Below are 22,061 nucleotides of genomic sequence, written 5' to 3' on the forward strand. Positions count from 1 at the left end.
ACCATGAGCTGGGTGCTGTTGCATTAGTTGTATACAAGCCTTCTAGAGCCATAGGATTAGATAACATCACGTACCAGAGAACTGCAAAAATAGCTGCTGCATATTAAGAATCAGTCCCCATAGAACTCACAGCTGAAGGAAATGACAGTGTGAAAACCTGTATCAAGCAGCAGTGTAATGTTATGAAACTTGTGCTCACAGGGAAGAAGAATCCACACACAAACTAAACCAAACCAACAAAATGCATGATCTTTCTATGCAAAGAGCTCAGACCAAAGAAGAGAGAAAATCGCCCATTTAAACTGGTACCGGAGAGAAGGTCCTTCCATGCAAGACTCCACAGCACTACAGGGAGGGTGCCGAGTGACTGCAGATTGATTTTACTGGGCCTCCTGTCAAAAATTAACCCATTAAAGCTACAATAGTTGAAAAAGAGAAAAGCAAGAAATGGAGAAATAGAGTTTTGGTCACACAAAGTAGCTGAGCACAACATTAACGTTAAATAAAAGCAGACTGTCTCTGCTAGTGGCTTACGAATTGCAGAATCTTTTGTATCATATTCATTGCCTTTGAAAAGCAGCCTCAGGGCAAAAGCTTCAGTTAGAGCCACATACTTCCAATTAACTGCTGTCATTAACGGCAGGCAAATGGCTAAAAGTCATTGGCAGTGGGAACCTCCTTGTAGACGCACTGCTCCTGCAGCCATGTAGGGAGCACCCACTTCTGCTCATCCACAGAGCTCTGCTGGGGATTGCACCCTCAGCATGTGACTTCTATAGCCACGCAAATAAACCCCACAACTTTAAGGGTGATCCATCAACCCTATTCGCTGCTCTAATTCCAGCGTTTCCCCTTCACTTGAATTACATGAGCTGTCAAGGCAGTCAGAACCAATAACCATCCACTGGCTCCCTTTATGTAGCCACACAACCTGAAGCCATTCTCCCACTTAGCAGCAAAATGGATGTTACCTGAATATTAAGCCTTCCTCTGTGGGCCCCGAGGCCGTATCGCTTTGCTGTAGAGGCATGGAGCTGGAAGTCAGTAATTTTTAGTGTCTCTAGACCAAGCGGAGGACAATCTACAAAACAAAAGATGTATTAAAACTTTATATATATATGTATAATGTGTATTGGTTTATTTAAAAAAAAGCAAACCATAAACAAGCATTCCAAGTGTCTTGGTTTCACTCGTGCCAAGCTGGCCTGGGCTCTCAACTGGTGTAACAAGCACAGCACCAGTGAAGTCAATAAGAAATGGCAGTTCTCATGAAACCAATGAAGCAATGCTGATTTACACCAGTGAGGATCTGGCTTTTTGTCACTTGCATAAAATTAATATTGCTTGCTCTATGCTTTTGTCCTCCACTGATATGCAGAATATTTCCTGTCCAGTGCGTTTCAGTACAAGATGCCAAGAGAATGGCCTTTTATTTTCCTGTCTTTTGGCATTTTTCTTTTTCATCTCGTTTTGATTTTTCCCCTGTACTTACTCCAAGCTACTGTATGAAGTTATGGTTCTAATTAAAATCCATTCTGGAAACTTCAATCACAGTTGCTCACATTGCACAATAGCATCTGTTACAGAAGTCCAGGAAGCCGACCGCTGAGCTGCAGAGGTAATGACTGAGCACAAAGAGGGCAATTCTGCAACAAGGGGCCATTTCTCAGCTCCAAATTGCAAAGAGAAAGAAAAGCAGATGCCATTGCCCCAACAGCGAGCAGGGAATGCAGCAAGCTAGAGCCCAGAGCTCTGGCTTTGGAAGATAAGGCCTTGGAAAGAGTCTACTTCATTATTTTCAGAGAAAACACTGTGGTCTGAGATGACCCCAGTATTTGAGTCTCTTGCAGTCCTCAGCATATTTGTCCTGGAAACACTATAGTGGGGCTGGGAGGTGCACTCTGTGCTCCGTAGAAGGTGGACAAAAGCAAAGAGGCATCCTGGCAGCATTTGAATGGTACAGCAGGGCACAATTCAGAGGCTCCAAATTCAGCACTGTCCGAGATTGGAAAGCCTGCACAGGGCAGAGGTGGGAAGCAGTGCCTGGATGCTTATTTAGCCAGGTCTGACTCTCACATTGGTTTTGTATTACTGTGCACAAACTGTCAAAACATATATGAGATTTGCTGTGCTCCTGCTCAGCTCACAGCAACCTAAAATCCCTCAGGAAAACCATTGTGTGCTATTTGTGCTAGCATGTGTATGCCCATCCTTAGGAAAGTTCTCACAGAAATCAGTGGCCAAAGTTCTGTGTCTTCATCACTGGCAGTAAAGACAAACGTTAATTACTAATGTATTTTCTTATGCACCAGCTGCGATCGTAGTGGCACACAAGAGACAAGCTGCAGACAGTTCCTCATTCTGAAGAGCTTTCAATCTAATTACCCCAAGCAGAGATGAGACAGGATGGAGAAGAAGAACCAGAGAACGGAACTGCTTGGAGGATTTGGGTTTCATTGGCAGATTGGTTTAACCGCATTTCCTTCCAGACTGCTCCATCTTTCATTGCACAGTGGCTGGAAGAAGTCTCAGGCTCTGACAGGTCTTTACTGGGAGTAAATTACAGAGCTGGGGACTGCCTGCCTTCCTTTAGCAAGTTCAGTCCTGCAGACAGGTTGGGAAATGAATCTCACAGGTAATCCTGCAAATGCTTTTGTACTTCAGTGAACACCCTCACAGTGCTCAGGCACTATCCAGAGCAAGCTGCCTTCCCAGCCATACATCACTTAACTCCATGTTTATACCATTCCTGATACAGACTAGTGGGGCAACGTGCAGGTTCTGATGGGAATTAATGAAAAAGCAGAACATTTCCCACTGAGCAAACAGCCAGATCCACCAGCACCATATCCAGTGAAGCTCCTTCCTTCCCGCATTCCATTTTGCACTCCATTCTATTACCAGGTATCTCACTATTACACACAGCCACACAATCTGCAGTCCCATTTCCGTCAGTGGGGTATTAATGTAACTGCTGTCTTCCATGCAAAGACCCTTTTCCATGTAACCTGCAAGAAACACACTATTTTTGAGCCTGGCATTTGCTTGCCAGATCTAGCTGAGATACACTGAGAAGCATCTTGGACCACATCATTGACCAACAACGTGCAGAGATGGTAACAGCAAAGTTTTCTGTATAAGTTCAAAAGATTAAGTCCAAATTACTCCCTACAGTGTCATCCAATCCACCTGAAGTTGCCATTACACTACAGAAAAAACATACTAAACTAGAGTCATACTGTGAATTTCAGTTTATCTACATTATTGTGTTGGTTTCTCCTCCCTCACACGCTTTCTTAATTCCTCTAGAGTTAACTTAGGCAACCTAATTATTTTTAGGAGAGATACAGGAAAATAAAGTGCCTGCACTTCTGAAAGTATTGATTTATATATTCTAAGTAATTTAAATAAGCTTTCCATATGACAATGAAGACTGCCACACAAACTAATGCTAGTTTGGAAAACACACGCAGAAGCTTTAGAAATGAGGAAGCATAAGCAACCAGAACAGCTTTATGTTATAGATTCAATAAGCAATGACCCAATTATTTTTGTCATTTCTTTAACTAGTTGAAAAAAAGGAATTTAAAAATACAGGAAATTCAGCTGTGGTTTTAGAAGACATCTTAATCCAAATGCTGTGTACATAAAAACGCGGCACCAAAATCCAACAACATACTTATGCAGCATCTTCCACTGAAATTCAGGTCAAAAAGAAAACCACCACCCTTCTACAGATCCATCTTGCTTGTCCTTACTCTTGCAGTATAATTACAGTTAATCTCCTGCAACATTAACTATTCTTTATGATAAAATTTTCAGCAGACATCCTTGGAAAAGGCAGATTAATATTGTAAATAGAAGATGTATGTATGAACAGGGCAAGGAGAACACTCTCGTTTATCTTTATTTCTTAAATCACTCTTTTATTTTCTTCTGGTCCAAATAAAGATGGGCAGGTTGAACACAGATTGTCTCTACAGCTCTGGTATCTAATGGGAATGCATTTAGGAAATTACTCTTTATCATCCTTTTAAAGGCACAGCAGACAAATGATTGTTGTGTTTTAAGAACGTTTTCCATCAATTTAAGAACCTGTTCAGTTTTTCAAATGGAATGAAAAAAAAAGGAGCACGTTTCCTTTTTTACTTACATTTTTAGGAGCCATACCACTAATCCTTTTCAATCCACACCAGCCTGGGCTTGTCTAACTCCTCACTCTCACTTTGGAAAATGGAGAAATATCAGCTTTGCGCTGTCTGACAGGCTCCCTGATGTTTGAAGGCAGGATGCGCTCTGGCTAATTGGTTATTCCTTATGATTCCATATATGTTTTAGCTCCAGGAGCTTCCTCATTTTAAATTATGTAAGAACTCTCTTGTACTTCAAAACGTGTTTGGGGAGAAAGGAAGTTACACTGTAGAGATGAGCAGGAGGAGGTCAAGATAGCACTGATGACAAGTTGACACCACCAGAGTCAATGGAAGAAATGCCACTGTTCTTATAGAAGTTGGATCAGGTTTTTACAATGAGAAACACGTCATAACCTTTGCAGAATAACCTATTTCTTCAGTTGTGCATTTTCCATCCAGACATACATTGCCAGAATGATTTCCAGTAACACAACATAGCCCAAGTTCTCACAGCAGTCAGCATCAAGAAATGGGACAATGAAGCATCTCCAGAAACAGTGACGTTTAAAGAATCAAAAGCCCATAATGCACATCTCAGCCTTCACACGGCCAGAGTCTGACATGTAGGGGCACAACAGCAAGCACCTGCAGTAATAGATGGTCTGTCACTGCCTGTGTGGGAAACAGCATGGTGCCAGCAGGATGTCCTGGAGATGTTGGAAATAGCAACCTACTGCTTTTATCACAGAGTCATGGAACCAGTGCACCTTTAAGGCTGGAAAAGACTTCTCAGATCCCCAAGTCCAACTCCACCCTACCCCACCATGCCCACATCCCTCAGTGCCACATCCCCACAGCTCCAGGGAGGGTGACCCCAACACTCCCTGGGCAGCTGTGAAACTGCATCAGCACTCTGAAAACAAAAGTTTTCTAACATCTAACCTGAAACAAAACCCAAACATGTGAGTTTCTGCACATACATTTACCTACCTAACCTGGCTACAGACACGTCCCTTCTCCAGAGACCTCATTCTCTGGGGGCTAAAAATTCATCCTTCTGACACTGTGTGCTCTGGCTCCTATGGCAAAATCACATGTCATAAGGCAGCTGTCATTTCAGCTTCCAGTTCCCTATTTCTTTTTCTAGGTCATCCCAAAGTAGAAGCAGAATTTGGGCTCCATTTATGTAAATTGCTTAAACACAGGTAGAAAAGCTGCAGCAATTGTATGAAACTACTACAATAGTTTAGTTAAGCCCACAAACACATTCTGGAGGGATGAAAACTTTAATGCTTATATTATACGTACTATTTTGATCCAGTTTTAGTCTTTCCAATTTTAGACCCTTCTAGTTTTTAAACAAAAATTCTTAATGAAGCTTATTTAATAAGTCTAATTCTATTGGCTACCCGTAGAGCTATGGAATACATGGTTTATAATTCATCCTCCAGTAGTGGAAACTTTTAATGGAATCTCTGGCAATGTAGTTCTTGCATCTCTAATAAGACTTAGCTCTCAGTTTTGCAAGGTATTTTAAAACTGCAATGCACCTGAAAGGTGAAATATGAGTAAGAGAACGTTTCTGCTGCCTGCTGACAGTATATTTGGATTGCTTGGCTGTCACAGACAGCCTTTGTGGGGGCTGACTTAAACAGAAAAAGGCTCTTCGTGTTAAAAAATAAATAAGTAAATCATTATATTTACAGTATTAAGCCATTTGTAGGGGGACATGGGCTGGCTCAATCTTGCTGTTTTGAAGATGCGATTGTAGAAGTGTGAAATTCTCACAGATGTTCATGAGTCATACTCTATACTTGGTACGGCCCAGCTTTTCCCTGGAAACAGCTCCATAGGTTTCAGTCTGAGCAGTTTCTGACTCTGTTCACATACAAACTATTGATATTAATGCATGCTAGCTTGCTTTCTGGCCTGAATTCAGTCCACCAGATTAACTGAAGAAGTGAAGACAGATAAAGATTCTTCAGGCAAACACGCTTTGCTTTTATTTGCTTTTTGTTACAAACCCTGAGCACCAAAACAACAAAGTGAGCAGTGTGCACTTACAAGCCTCCTAGGCAAAAGTTAAATAAGCTGAATTATAGTCCCAGACCAAAGACCAATCAAAGGATTGAGTCGATGCCGAATTTTTCTATCCAGAGACACTGTGTTTTAATGCTGCATCAAAACTGTGTATATTTCTAGTACAAGCAGAACGTGCTGCACAAGAGTGTAAAACGTCAGAGATTGTATGAGAAGAGTGTGCTGGGTTTATCGCAGTGCAGCAGCATGCACTTTGAATGGTTCCTGTTGAATATTTAAACAAAAAAAAAAACAATCAAGCAACAACTTTAAGTTGGAAACCACAAAAGCCTGCTTTGATGTGAGGTCTGAGCCAAAGCCTCCTTAGCTCAAGAGGAACATTTTCCACAGGCTCCCGGTGAAGGCAAAGCCTCAGTAAGGGTCCCACAAATGTGACCCATCTGATATCTTTCAGCTACTTTGGATGATCAGATACTGCTCTTCATTGCGACCCTTTTTCAGGGTCTCCAAGGCCACCAAAGCTATGTCCTCTCCCTCACAGTCCTTCCGTGACTCACAGATGAGGAACACTTCCATGCATCCTTTTTGCCACCTAAATGCTGACTGATGTGGGTCTCAGTCTTTCTGCCTGAAGGGCTGCAGATTGTGCAAGGGTAGAAGAGTTTCCTTTCCTTCCTTTGAAGTTCAGGGAAAATTCAGCAGTTCAAGGCAATTAAAGAATAATTTAGGGATTATTTTGATCCTTTAGGTCATATCTGACATGAAATCAAACTTGTTTGGAATTTGGAAAGTACCCTTTTTTTATTACTTCACACAGTTTTCTTCCCTCGCACATCCAGATTGTGGCTGGTTCTCGTTGTGACAAAACAGCACAATTAACAGGAAGAGTATCTGTTATTCCTGGCATAGCTGGAGGCAAGAATTTCCAGAAAGACTGTTCTCTGGGAACTTTCTGGCCTATACTTCAGCCTCAGGAGGCTCAGCTACACTCCAGACACCATGCAGCCTTCCCAGAGCTGCCTGCTGCTGCCACGATACATTCTACCTTAGAGATGGTATGATTTGTGATGTGGACAGTAGAGGATCCCTGTCCTCCATGCATGGTGTCTGTATGCCTGAACATAAGAAACATTTCCCAGTTTTTCTCCTGCAACTCAATCTTTCTGCTGTGGTCCTTCTGGAAGCTGAGAAACATAGAATAGCTTGGGTTGGAACAGACCTCAAAGATCGTGAAGCTCCAACCCCTGTGATGCATGCAGAGCCACCAACCTCTATATCTAATACCAGACCAGGCTGCCTAGGGCCCCATCCAACCCTGAGCACCTCTAGGAATGGGGCAGCTCTCTGGGCAGCTGTGTCAGCATCTCACCACTCTCATGGTAAAGAACTTAAGAAGAAAGTACCCAATAACTTAAGAAGCAGCAGCCAAGCCTACATGTCCATAAGAGGAGAAAAAGGTGGAGAAAAAGAAGGTCTGCAGACTGGCACCAGAATTCCCACTCTTCACGTCCATGGGAACACCAGCTACACTGACCTGACATGGGGAGAAGTGAGAGTGGGAGTCACACAGCAACAAGTTTCCAACACCGTCATAGCTACAAAGCCCTGACAAAAGAATTGATGTGATAACAAGAGGTGTTCAGTGCTATTGCCATATAGAGCTGTTAAATATCACCACAGGCATAGCCTGAGGAAAGCTTCCAGGTCCTTGTAATACATGATGCGCTCTCATTGGTACCCATGACCTCCACTTTCTGTACAAAGGAATACATGCATTTAGTTGCTCTGGGGAAAAAAAAGACAACAAAACAACCCCTTGAAGAACCAAGAAGTGTTCTATCAGTTCTTTTTATTATAAGCACTGAGTAACATTGACTTATGTGTTATTCATTTAAAATGTCTCCTCTGCTGTTTTTCTGAAGCCCAGGATAAAGACTTGCTGTAATTCCAGCTAAAGCCACAAAACTGAATACAGCCATCAAAATGAGAACCACTCTTCTTCCCAGATCTAAACAAATAGACTTAAGCAAACAATGGAGGAAAAGCAGTCAGACTGCTTGCAGACTGGCTGGATAAGAGGACTAAAAGTACCATTAAAATGCATATCTACCCAATGTGCTCATGCCAAAAATAGCTTAAAATATCAAATCACTGAGGTACACTGCAGGACCAAGGATCCTACAATAAGAACATAATTGTAGCTATTAAAAATAGACATTGAGACTTGGAATACCAACAACAAATAAAAACAAAGCAAGACAAAATAGCTGCTATCAACAGATACTTATGTAGCCCTACAAACATGACACCTTTGAAGTGCTAAAGTTTAACAAATTTAACAATTCCACTTGAGTGTATTTTACCATAAACTGTACAACTGCATAAAACAGTTGTTTAAGAGTGTCTTAGGATACAATCAATTTCTTCCCTGCTCCTACAAAAGCTGAAGTAGTAACTCCATACAGCCATAGCAAGATATAGCACACTCACTGTGTGGATGTACAGAGGAACAGCATGGTCATGAAACTCTCAAACATCATAACCTGAAAAATTGCCTAAACTTTGCCTTCTGGAAATATGCATCTACAAAGTGTTCTACATGCTTTAATCTGAGGCCAGCACTCATTTTGGAGCAGTGATCCCAGGCCGCACAAGAGAAGTATCCAAGTAGGAATAGATAGGAAAAGAGAAACCTCCATCGCAAAGATCAGAATTACACACCTGGAGCTATACCAGACCTGGTGGTGAAATGCATACAAATAACCCCAGTCTCTAAAACATGTAACTTCACTGAAGTGAATGTTATAACTTATATCATGCAATTTTTGTCCTAGAATAGACTCAAGAAGATCAGAAAAGACCATTAAGTTCATCTGGTCCCACCACCTTCTTTCTCTCCCTTCACACACATGGAGCCCACAAACACCAAGCAGAAAACAACTCAATTGTAAGAGAGTTCTTCATAGTAAGACAATTACATCTTATTGCTACGGTTACTGTTGCCTCCATTCTTAAGTATTCAATTTGCACTTGAGAAAGACTGAAATGTGCCACTTTCCATTAAGCAGTACTTCAAGGAATCACAGAATCATTTGAGCTGGAAGGAATCTTTAAATGTCATCTGCTCCATCTCCGCTTAGTGCCATTCAACTTCTCATCAAGTTTAAGCTCTAGATTAGACCAAAATACTTCTTTGACTTTCCAAAAAGTTGGAAAATATGCTGAATATGATATCAAAACAGATGCATTAGCTTCCTTTGATGAAATAGTCCAAGGCCTAAGCCAAGTGAATTAGTGATGAAGATAGAATCACTGTGCTATTCACCTTTTGGGTTCCAGAGAAGGCGGTTTGCTACCAGTTTAGCTCTCTGACTTAGCTCTTGGTGGGAGCCAGCAAGCTTCAGTGCCAGCGCCAAAGAGCAATAGGAGCTGTGCCTCTAGGCAGCAGACAGTCATTAGTCATCTTAACTGTGAGCTGAAATGTCAGCTTTCATTTTTTTCATGATTAAAACTAAAAATACACATTTACCAACAGAATGTAGAATAGAACTGTCCTCTATCTGTAGTGATACCTGTGACCATCTTTCTTATTTGTGAAAAACAAATCCTTGCGTGTTTAAATCTTTCCAAAGGATGTCTGGCTGATAAGTGGCATTAAAATCCCCTTCCCCTCTATGCAGACAAACACAGTTGCGAACACACCTCCATGCACAAAGCAAAAAGATCCCCAAAGGTGGGTTGGGCACCTCAGCAGACCCAACCATCACCAACCCCAGCACCTAACTGTGCATGCAGCAGCCCCCTGCACTGAGCTTTCCCTCTTCCTACACCAGAAACAGTGGGGCTGCCCACCATGAGGAGCCATCATGGAGTGATGGGAACACTCATTGGGTTTGTTTGTGAGCCATCACCACATGCAGGCTGCTCTCAGCTGCAGCCCAGCCCTCCTCCAGGTTGCACATCTGGGCTGAATACTTGACCTATATAGAGAGCCTTTGACAGGAAATAGCTAAAATCCATCCAACTTGGTTTTAAAACCATTTATACAGAGAGTAAGGCTCAGTGTTAAGGAGACACGGTTTGTCTCCTCTTGCAGGGAGTTCAGACATTTAGATATTTTTTCCCCCCCAAAATCAAATCTGTTGTTACTGTTAGAAAATAACACAAGGAATTAATAAGAGCAAACTCTCCTCATAAAGCATAAGAGTCACCATAACGCCTGGAGCTGTAACTAAGACAATGATTTTGAAGGAAAGCTATGTGCTTACAATTAACCTGATTTCAAACAGTGTGCTCCTTCCCAGCCATTAAAAAAGAATGTTTGTATTTTCCTGAGCACAGTAGAAGAAAAATCTAAATGACTTGTTTGCTCTTTACTTAATTACTCTTTCTGGTGGATTTTTTCCTTTTCTTTTCAAGCTTAGCTCCAATACTATGCTAGGACATCAAAAATAGCTGATACAGTCACAGTCCTGAACAGTGGAAATGCTTTCAGTGGTGGGATGAGAAACTTGCCAAGAGCACACACAGAATAATGGAGGCTCTTTGGCTATACCTGAAAATCCTAAAAAGGTTCAGGAACTGATGTAACAAAGCTTTCTCCATTCCTTTAGCACTCCCTATTGTTCCACCTGGCACACCCTGAAAGCAGAGTTCAAACACACCATGGGGCCATCCACTGTGCCTCCTCATCTCTATCTGCCCTTGAACTAGCCATGAAATAGACAGCTTAGTGAACTTAAAGGAAAAAAAGGACAAAAATGCCTCAAGACCAAGTAAGTACCAGGATTCTGTGGTCTTAAGAGCTCTGCTGATATCTTTTAAATGTTGAGAGCTCAACATTTCTACAAACCTCTGGGCTTCCTGCCTGCAGATATGCTGAAAGACATGGCAGTCTATTTCTGAAGGGATCAAAGGGAGGTTCAGCAGGGAGGCTCTTACAAAGCTCCAGATCCATGTTAGAGAGCAAAGGAGCTGAAATAGTTCAAGCAAGGTTCAGACAAACATCTCAAATGGTGGGCACCTCTCCAAACCAAATGGCTGAGTGTCCAGAGGTCCTTCCACCTTATTTCAACTTCCTATGATCTCGCAGCTTCGCGCAGCCCACAAAAAGTTTCCCAAAATTCATTCTGTCTAAACATATTCTCTGCTTTGTTTAAAAACACAGCCCTGAAACAGAAAAGGCATCTAATCACAGGCCAAATCTTTGGCATATAGGAGGTCTCCATAATGCAAAGCTGAGTGTGTCAGAGTCTCCAAATGACATCAAATCTGAGTTTTTCATGAGTTTAAAATTGTATGCATGCACACATATATGCTTCTTTAAGGCTCACACCAAAAGATATGCCTTTACTGTCCTTTAGATCCTTGAAATGCATTCAAACAAACCCTAATATATACTGCTTGTCCCTAATAGGATTCTGCTTTACTTGCACACGTTTTACAGTAGCATTAGTCCAGGGTGTTGCCAACAGACTCTTTTCCTTAGATGCAAAGATTGAATGTGCTGATGTGAAATGTTCAGGCCATGATCAGGGATTTAATCAGTGAATCAGTCACTGCTACAGAGCGCCCATCCTCCCAACCACCCACAGGAACTGGAAGCATTCAGTGGGCATGGGAATTCTGCAGTTGGAAAGCAGTGGTATAGAAAAGTTTCAAGGCAAGCTTCCATGACCATAACAAATTGTTTTTCAACTCGCTAATTGGGAGGAAGAAAATTAGTTCAGAATTAATGAATAGAAATAAGGAAGTTTTGCAGGAAAATAGTTTTATGCTATTTCCTCTCCATGCTTTCAAAGATCTCAGTGGCATTTTAGCTGCATAACTCTCATCCTAGCATTTTAATTACAGCTTGAAAGGATTCCCATTCTAGTTCTCTCAGAAGAGTGTATGGACTCCCTCAGTCATTGCCATTTGACTGGCACCCAAGCATTAAAAAAAAAAACAAACACAAAGTATATATTTTCTCTCTGCATATTATTAGCAATGTCAAACAATTCAGATGTGTCTGCAGCAGTTCACATTCCACATATTACTAGCCTTTGTCATGATCTGGACTATTTAGAAAGCAGATCCACAAGAATTTTTCCCTCCTTTTCATTTAATAGCTTAAAATAACACTGAATGCCTTCATTTGCTGGATGAGAGTCTTGTTCTTTGTTCATCGTGGACTTGAACTATTGCTTGCAACAGACATCATCCTTTTTTCTTTATAGGGTTTCCAGATCCTAAGTAGCAACCAAGAACTTCGCAGGGAAGGGGAAAAAAAAGACTTAGAGTATATTAACCCTCATATTTACTTCTCTGGGTCTCTGCAGTGCCTCACTATGGCAGCACATACAAAGGTCTTTGGCAGAAGACTCAAAGCTCTCTGCATGCCTGTACAATTTCTCAATCATCTGTTCCTCTACATGACAGAAATAAGATTTTGGGGGTTTGGTTTTTTTTTGGTCAATTACATTTATCTGATGGAATACCTGATGTGAAGGAACTAGACCAGATGTGAGAGGCTTCTGTGGGGAGTCTGGAAGACATCTGGACTGCAGTCCTCCAGTGGGTTCCAAAAGTAGGCAGAAGAGCCCAAGGGTAATGCATCTGACTGAATACCTGTAAGGAATTCTTCTCTTTACCCTTGAAACATGCCCAGGGCCCTGGCTACGACTGCCTCTGGCTATTCATCCATTCCTCCTATCAGCCCTATATTTACTAACATAACTCTCATCTCACCTTAAGAGAAGCCTCCTAATCTGAGCAAAACGCTTGGGGAAAAAGGAGTGTATGTGAAAGCCAAATAGGGCATTAGGCTTAATAGTAACAACATAGGTAAGGGAGTGTTTGCCTCCAGATTGGAAATAACTTTTTAAAGAAAATTTGAACTTTTCCCTTTATATGACAGATGTTTTAGAAGCAACCTGACAGTAAAGCAGAGCCATAAACCAGTCACTATAAAATACAGTCTCTGAGAAGAAAACATAAGAATACTCTCATTTCTGGGAAAGATGGTTTTCAATTGCTCTCATTTCAAACATCACATCTCCCAGCACACCACGATGATGAGTGCAATCAGGCAGCTTACAAGAAATCTCAGATGTGTTGGAATCAGAAGCTACTTGGCCTCGCTCTCTACTCTCTTGTCGACCAAACTCCCATTGAAATGAGGCTGAGGAGGAGACTGTTTCACTCTCCAGAGTTCATATGAGGAAATGGGGAAAGGGCAAACGTGATGACAGCAAAGACCACAGAACTGCTGGGCCTCTTCATGGCCAAAGAAAAATTTGGAAGTCAAGTTGGGTCTTTTGGGATTCCCCATCAGGTTTCCTTTCAGGTTCCAGATAGAAGAACCAGTACATACCAGACTTGAAACATGGCCATCAGGCAAGATAATGGAAGAGGATCATCTTTTAAATGATTGCCCACTTGGCTAAAACATTCTCATTACTGATGTGTATAGGTATCTTGCAGGTAAGGTTGCTGAATTCACATCAAGCTGCTAAGGCACGGGTGCTCACATCCTGTAGCACTTCTCATAAAGTTCAGAAGGAACCAAATAAGGGCTGGGGAATATGGAAATGATTCTTCGATGAAGGGTGAGAAATCCTGACCTGATAATTATGTTGGTGTCTGTACTCACTAATAATGGATGAAATAATCAGATATTGAATTTCAGCTATGATTAATAGTTACTGGAGGTCACTTTGGTCTACTATGCCAGCTTTGTTATGATCTTCTGTACTATCAAATCCCACTGGGTGCACTGAGGCTCAGTCTTGCACAGAACACGCAGTTTGCAGTTCACTTATGTGTCCAAATATGAAGTCATTCACTCTTCCTAATGTAAAACGTGTTTCTCCAACTCAGAAAGATCAGTATTTTGTATAATTTTTTTAGAAGACGTTGTTGTAAGGTATATTTTACAATATGTTGAGTCAGATTCCCATTTATAAGACAGCCCTTTTGAACACCATTTCATATTCAGAAAGTCATACTACAGCCTTTTGTTTAAGAAAAATGATGTATTTCACCGTGGAAAAAATGAAAAATAAAAACCTTATCTTGTCTCAACTTATGTGGTAATAACAAGCTACATATCCTTACTTCCCAATATCAGTCTTATCCCATAAAAGGGACCTATTTTAGATATAAAAGAGGACTTGGATATCTGTCAATCTCCAAAACGTGCTTCGTAATTTAATTCAAACAGAGACAGAGAGATTATAAACTACACTAATTATTGTAAAGATGCTTTAAATGTTCCTCACACTTCCTCTGATGTCTCCATAGTCACACTGACTATCCAAGTCACCACCTGGCATCTTTTCTATCCCCCTCTTGTTTTTCTCACCTTTTTTTTTTTTTTTTCTTGTTGTTGTTGTTGCCATCTTTAGTTATGGGTAAAAAAGAGAAACGCTTTTCCTTTTACACCTGTCAAATTGATTTAGCACTGCCTGTTGACTGCACAGAGAATAAGATGCCTCACTCCGGTTGTGCTCCAGCTCTTTCAACACACAGCAAACAACCACAGTGTCCTGTTATTTCCCTTATCTCATTTCCTGTCTTCTCATCACGGTAAGGATGGTGTGTTCAGGCAAGTTTTAGAGAATCTGCATTAGAGACCTAACTTCACAGATATGAAGGCTATGACCAACCTTGAATCCAAAGAGACTCCCTTCAACTCACAGCTTATTAAGGACCAAAACATCCACTAAGGTATCTCCCAGGGAAAGAAAGATTAAGGGTGACCTGTCTGCACCTAACATGACTGATTATTACTATCACCTCTGTTTTCTCTGGGGAAACATCTGAGCTGAGTAAAGGTGATGGGGGTGTTTTGCATGGGTAATCATTTGATTTTAAATTTCAACTGCAACAGATCTTCACTTGCTTTTTTGTTTGTTTTTCCCATGAATAAGCAAAAAAATGGGCGTTAAGGGCATATATCTGTACACTTACTTCAAAGATCTGTATGCTATAAAACAAGCAATAGCGCAGGACATAACCTCACAAAGGCCAGATCCATTACATACTTAGCATTATTTCATTAACATAATCACAAGCAGCTATTTTGTGTGAACATGTCAGCCACATTTCAACTCTGTTCCTAGACAGTGAATCTTACAGGAGTCCATTTCTTATATAGACAATGAATTGGACAAGGCTCAAAAACTCCAGGAAGAAAAGGCTCCAATTATAAAAATTCAAGAAATTACTTCTGTACCGTACTTTCAAATTCCACTACTTCATCTTTTTGATAGATTCTAAGTTCACCTAACTGACAGAAGTCTCCTTGCCAAAGCCAAAAAATAACTGAGATTCAACTGTGAACCTTTGGAGTGACCCCTCTAACCAGCTCACTGAGCGGAGAATAACATTAAAAACAAGAGTGAGCTCAGATAATGAGTAAGTCATAAAACGCTGGCATTTCAGGAACAGGTCTAGGCTCAGGTTCATATTATTAAAATCTATTCAGTGAAATCATCTTTATTTCTAAAGAGCTATTTTTTCACCTTAAAAATTAGTCTGAATTCAGAGAAGCTTACCGGGAGAATTATCATAGAAAATGGTTTTCTCTAGCATAATCAAATGTGTTTATTCTACATTTTTTTCTCATGTTATATTATTCATTGGAGCTGTGGTTAATCAAAAAGCTCTGGCCAATTTTGAAGGCCCTGCTCATTATTCATTCTTAGTCATCTTTGTCCTCTTTCGTTGTGACATTCTTTAAAGGATGGGCTCTTAAACAAAATGGTTCTGTTATATTTCTATGTATTTCTAGAGGAGAAAATAGAAGTTGATAGATGAAAAAACTCATTAAAAGCCAGATGTTTTCAGCTTTGCTTGTCACATCTGGCAATTAGGATATGACACACGTTATATTAAAGTCTATGGGAAATCTTCCAAAGAGAATCTTAGTCCTATAAATTCATTCTTAGAGCTTGCTAGTCGCCAAAGTTTTAGGTCACAGAAGTGCTCTACTTTGTCTGGACTTCTCAGGGAACTAGCTATGAGGCTGAAGACAAAAGTTACCAGTGGGTTAGATAACAGCAACACTGATACTATTCTTGGTTTCTATATAAGCCACCTACGATGGAATAGCCTTCACTCACATATCAGCCCCTGGATGCAGTCATGACCTCTGACTACTCGTACCTCCTCCTTCTGTTCCCTAACCACAAAGCCTGTACCCTGTCCCCCTTGAAACCCGGCTGTATATCTGATTGCTGCCTCATCTCCCTCCTCTCCATCCACTCCGAGCTCCATAACACATTGCCTAAAGCCACTACTGGTAGTGCTCTCTGCCAGACCCCCACCAGCTTCCCTCCCTGCCTGGCTTTCAGCCCTGGCATTCCACTAAAATGCATCTTGCCAACATTCCTAATGACTTCTTCCTCACTGGATCTCTGAGACATTACTCCATCTTCAGCATACCAGCTAAGATCAACAGGCGCCTTCAGAAAGCTGACTTTGATGGCTCTCTTTGCTCCTAGATTTTTCTCTAACCCTCAAAGGATAAATTCAGCATGCCTACCCATTTTAAATGTCCCCTTTTCCAGTTCGGTCTTATCTTTAGCTAATCCCACCCCAAACCACAGTTTTGGCAAGCACAAGCACCTCTTTCTTCTATATTTCTTTCTGTTCTAGTTGGAAACCGGGTGTGCGTTGGAAACTTTTGCTCAAGTACTTTCAGTTACCCATTCAATGCCTTTCACTCTCATCTCTTCTCCAGAGTGGACAAGTTCACCATTTAACTATCTATAAGACCACAATCTAGTCAAGTTTTTAACTTTGCACCCTCCTCAGATATTCATCACCATTCTGAATCAATCAGCATGCTACCCAGGGAGGTGATGGAGTCACTGTTCCTGGAGATGTTTAAGAACCATAAAGTTATAGCACAGAGAAAACCAGTCTCTGGGCATAGTAGAATTAGACTTGGTGGTCCTAAATGTGTTTTTCAACCTTAATTATTCTGTGATTCTAATAGCTTTCCAGTTTTCTGTAGTTAATATTTCTGTTTCAGCTTTTCCTTTTCATTCACTCACTGAACTCTCCTTCATCCTTTATCACTTGGTACCAGTAGTGCAATGGAAAGCTCAGCAATGATAGCAGAGCAGCAAGGCTGCAGCAAATGAGAATTTGCTTAAAAACAAAAGCTGTAGGCACAGAAATAAAGGAAAAAAGCTGCCTACCTTCAGAAGACCTCAGGTATGCAGGGAGCTCCAGCAAAATACCCTTCCCTCCACTGCCAACCCTTAAATGAGAGCTGGGAAGGGGTGGATCCTAGCTCTAGCCCTTCTGGTCACTTAGCTGCCTTGCATGCACCTGAGCTCCCCTGGGTTGGCCCTGCCTTCCCACCAGGTGCTCCATCACTGCTTCAGGCCCTGACTTAGCATTTCCACTGCAATATCTCATGACATTGGCTGTGTCATCCTCTCTTTGCCTTCCTTCACTGATGCCTCCTCAGTCAGCTGAGCGGCGATTTCCACCCAGCATTCCTAACTTACCGTCTCTGATAGGACATGCCAATGAAGGCAGCTTTCAGCACCTATCTGGTCAAAACCTACCTTTGTGCAGCTTTTTGCTTGGGAGGAAGTACCTCTCCTTGACCTCCTTTCAAACTGGATTTAAACTTCCTTTCATCCAGGTGCCTCATAAAGCCTGACAGAAAGCAGAGTTCTGCAGGCTCATCCTCCTGCTTTTCATGATGATGAAAGAAACCTTTTTATTCCCAGCTCCGTCTTCTGGGAGCACAGGCTGTCTTATCTCAGATGCTGAAAATTGATACATGGTCCCACTCGATCTTGACCCATGCAAGATATACAGAAACAAATGTAACAACAATCACAAAGAATTGTGGTTTAGACAGAAGACAAATCACCAGCACAAGTATAATTTCCTAAGTCAATTTTGTTTCCTAGGCAGAACTTTGGCCGACGTTTGGTACATCCCCATGTTCTCCACTCCCTGTGAACCTGATAGGTGGTCTCAAAGAAAGCTTTGTAGCTTTTGTAGATGATAATTTGGAAAGCATGGTATAATCTTAGGCTTGAACAGATATATGGAATAGGGCGTCTTTAGCATTGCCTTTCTAAAGTCATTTCATAGCTATGCTAAAAAGCAACGAAAGTATAAAGGAATATATAATTACAGAGATAACTGAGGCAAATTCAGGCACAATGGGGGTGAGGGTGGGAACTGTTCAGCCAAGATCAAGAGCAATATGCAGCATTTAAGCATTTATAAGCAGTGTTTGCAGGCACCTCAGCCCCATAAACCTCTCTGAGGTTAAATTTTGGCCCATGGGCAGCCAGAGCTGGTGGGGATTTACCACCCAGGTGGTGGCTGAGATGGCATTTATTAAACTCTACTGAAAAACTCATAAAAGAAAAACATTGATGTTAACGAGACTCTTTCTACTGATTTGAATGGGCTTTGGATCACGGCCTAAACAAGCAGAGATGGAATTAGAAAACTGAAATACGTATATACAGAAACCCGTCAATCTGACTGTTTACCTTCCAGGGATGACCTAGTACCATTTCATTTATGAGTCACCTAGAGGGCAAGAAGGCAGGCTGATGTGTTATCTGAACCATGTATTTTACAAACATTGGTTCTTAACCGTACTTTAAAACCAAAAGCAAAACACAGACATTGCAACCCCACTGATATCCATACCGTAACATCACACAGATTGAACCGTTTGTATTCTCACACTCTTAATAATTATCTTAAATAAGCCAAGCCCATGTTATCAGCTATGAGCTGCACCCTTCAGTCTGCTGTGTTTGATTTTAGCTTTGATTCAAAGCCTGGGTTGATCAGTACCAGCTGCTCAGCCAAAGGACAGATCACACGTCCCCGGCCCTCCGCCTCCTACATCCCAGCTCCAAGCCAGCCTATTGTTTGTTACAAATAATTAATCCCACATGCCCCAGCTCCCAGTGAGCCTCACAAAAAGCAGACTTTTGTGTTTATTGCATGTCCAGTAAATTAATTCCAGTTCTGGATACACGTATAAACATATGGATGTATATACATATATACAACATGTACACATATTTACACAGCCGGACCTGTAGTTACTGTTCATGGTTGTTTGGTTACCATAATAAGTATTTCTATCTGTCATATTAAAGGGCCAAATGTGAGAAATAATGGGCGTGTTTTCTAATTTAGTCCCTTCTGTGTGGTTCCAGATGTACACATATTCACTTCCAACTGATACCCAATGACATGGCATGGAGTTTTGCTGTCCTTGCATTGCCTGGCTGAGTTCAGCACATTGAGCTGAACACGGAAGTAAAATCTCCATGGACTCAGAGTCAGGTAGGTTGGAAAGAAAAAAGCAGAAAATAAGAGATTAATCCTGCATGAGTCCATTGGTTGGCGCACAATAGAGTGTATTTTGGGTGGGTTTGTGGAAGGTTTGTTTAAATTTTCTTATTCCATCATTTCCCACGTATAAAAGGAACGTGATTCTATCCTGTTAGGAAATGACCGTATTCAGAATGCCTGTAAGACCTCAGTTTGCTCTTCCAGTGGATAGTCTTGGAATTTTGTGCTGCCTTATCTACAGTGCATTAAACAAATCAGGCTGGGAAGGGAAGAGTGATCCACAATGAAGGAGGATGATACTGGTCCAGCTGCTGCTTCTCTGTACCTGCAAGGTGCTCAGCTAGATAGACGCCTGTTTGTGCCGATGCATGAAAATCACCCTCACAGATTACAAGCCATCCTCATTGCTGCCACTGGGCTTTCTGGAGTAGATAAGAATCCACGGTGCCAGGGAAATTGGGAAAAAGCCAACAGGAAAGGCAAAAGCAGAGCTGAACTCCAGAATACTCCCCTATAGGTGGGAAACTGGTGCTGTCTCTACTCTTCTGAAGAAGAGCAATCGTGGTACCTAAGGCAGTAGTTTAAAAATCCATAGTGCCCAAGATTAGAAAGAAAATAAGCAGTATTTGAGACCAAAAAGCTGCTTGGCTGTGATGAAACCAAGGGCATAGATGTCTCATGTCTCTGTTCCCCCATAAAGGCACTTGTTCTGCTCTCATCTGTGATCTCTGGCTGCCCCACAAACAGCTTCGAGATTTCACAAATGGTATTTCCTTATCACTATTTATTATTGTAAAAGCTCGGATCTTTGTGAATAAAAAACTAATTGATTTCTCTCCGTGTTAACCTTAAATTGAAAATTCTATGTATTCTATTGGCTAGAATAGCAACAAGGAAAAACTAACAGCCCTATACAATTTTTGTCTCTCTGTTTTGCTGCTCTGCATGAAGCACTGTCTGAACTTCCAGCTTTCTGCCCCACACTCTGGCTGTTACCAGGTAAAGTTTCTTCCTTTAAGTAAAGAGGAGCTCAGTTCTAAGCAAATGAGATTCGGTGGTGCAACTATCTGTTAATGGGAATGACTGGCTGGTAACAGCTGACCCAGCTCCTACACCTTTTAATAATGTTTGCATATTTTCAGCCAATCACGTGCAGAAAAAGCAAAGGAAATTACAGGTGGTCTCTCTCTCTCCTTTTTTTTAATAAGGAATTTTAGTCGTCACTTAATTTCTTTGTTTTACAGGCTGAGAACAAAACTGAGCTTTCCTTGACTCGGTCTATTTCAGTGAAAACCTCTGTCTACATGTCTTCCTTTGGAGGGCTTTAAAGCAAAAGCTCAAAGAAAGTCACAACTGTAAACAAAATCAGCTCAGGAACTTCTCTTACATTCAAATGACCGGGACAGAGCGAGGTGTCAGCATTTACTGACAGCCCACGCTGCAGAATCTGTCCCTCCTCATTTGCTCATAGGACTGCAGCTCTCACAACAATCCAGCTGTCAAGTGCAATTAAGAAGGAAAACCATCGTATCTAGAGTGCAAAATAACTCATGTTAGCAATCCGAAAAGTCTTCCCTTGACAAAGAAGGAGTTAAAAAGCCTGTAAAAGTTCTGAAGAGCTGTTCAGCGGGATATTAAACACGGTGCATTGCCATCATCACCACCACGAGCATATTATTGTTATTAGCACCAAGACTGCCATTAGCAGAATATTCATTAATGTTAAAAGTCACAATCAGCATGAGATTCAGAGCCTCCGAGCTCAGGAGGAGGAGGTGGAAAGTTACCTGGTGGAGGTTCAAGAATGGCTTTTCCTTTTTTGCTGCTTTTCTTCGGTTTTAACTCTTTCCTGCTCGGTTTGAACCCTGGCTGTTCCTCTGGCTCTGAAGCACGTATAGTTCCTTCCTCTCCGGGCTGCTCCGTGAAAGTAAAATACTCTTCTCCGGGGTATGGAAAGGAGTAATAGTGATCCCTGTTGCTAATCTCTTGCAGGTAATAATCCTGTTCGTCCATGGGGACAGCCCAGGACAGACTCCCCAGCACGGCCAGCCCGAGGGCACAGAGAACAGGGCACAGCTGAGTGGAGCATGAGCTTCTCTTTCTAAGGGCAATCATCAGCTTTTAGTGTAAAAGCAAAGCCCCCAGACTTTATTTGGCAGGAGGGGAAGCAGAGAGCTCTGGCAGGGGGATGAAGAAGCCTGTCTGCGGAAAGTTCCTTTGCTTGGGGCGAGTTTGCAGGAGCTGTGCAGCGCGGCGGGACAGGGCTGGGAGGGAGGGAGGGGGCAGGCGGGATGCATGTGATCGCCGCGCCCGGCAGCCAGACAGACGGATGGACGGACACGCTGGGGAAGGCAGGACAGGATGCTGGCTTGGCAGGTGTGACCTCCAGCACGGCACGCTCGCTGCTTCCCTTTGCTGTCATTGTTTTCTTCCCAGATCACAGCGAAATCCCCTTGCAGTTCCTTTAGTCGTCCCGCGTGCAGCTGATCCAAGGGAGCATTTATTCAAAGAAAAGTGAAGTTGGCAGCAAGCCTTCACCTCCCAGCAAAA

The 22,061-nt window shown here is 41.9% G+C and overlaps 1 protein-coding gene across 1 annotated transcript in view; it reads right to left on the minus strand.

Annotated features, from left to right (window-relative positions):
- Window positions 1-21,844, minus strand: part of CPXM2 (carboxypeptidase X, M14 family member 2) — a 59,693-nt gene extending 37,849 nt beyond the window's left edge. The window contains exons 1-2 of the mRNA XM_072339948.1: window positions 21,299-21,844; window positions 972-1,081 (exon numbers count right to left, since the gene is read on the minus strand). Of these exons, the coding sequence (XP_072196049.1) occupies window positions 972-1,081; window positions 21,299-21,626 (438 nt within the window). The 5' untranslated portion in view covers window positions 21,627-21,844. The remainder of the gene's footprint in view (window positions 1-971; window positions 1,082-21,298) is intronic.
- Between the last annotated feature and the right edge of the window lie 217 nt (window positions 21,845-22,061).

The sequence above is a fragment of the Excalfactoria chinensis genome, chromosome 6 (assembly GCF_039878825.1).
Source record: "Excalfactoria chinensis isolate bCotChi1 chromosome 6, bCotChi1.hap2, whole genome shotgun sequence".
NCBI lineage: Eukaryota > Metazoa > Chordata > Aves > Galliformes > Phasianidae > Excalfactoria > Excalfactoria chinensis.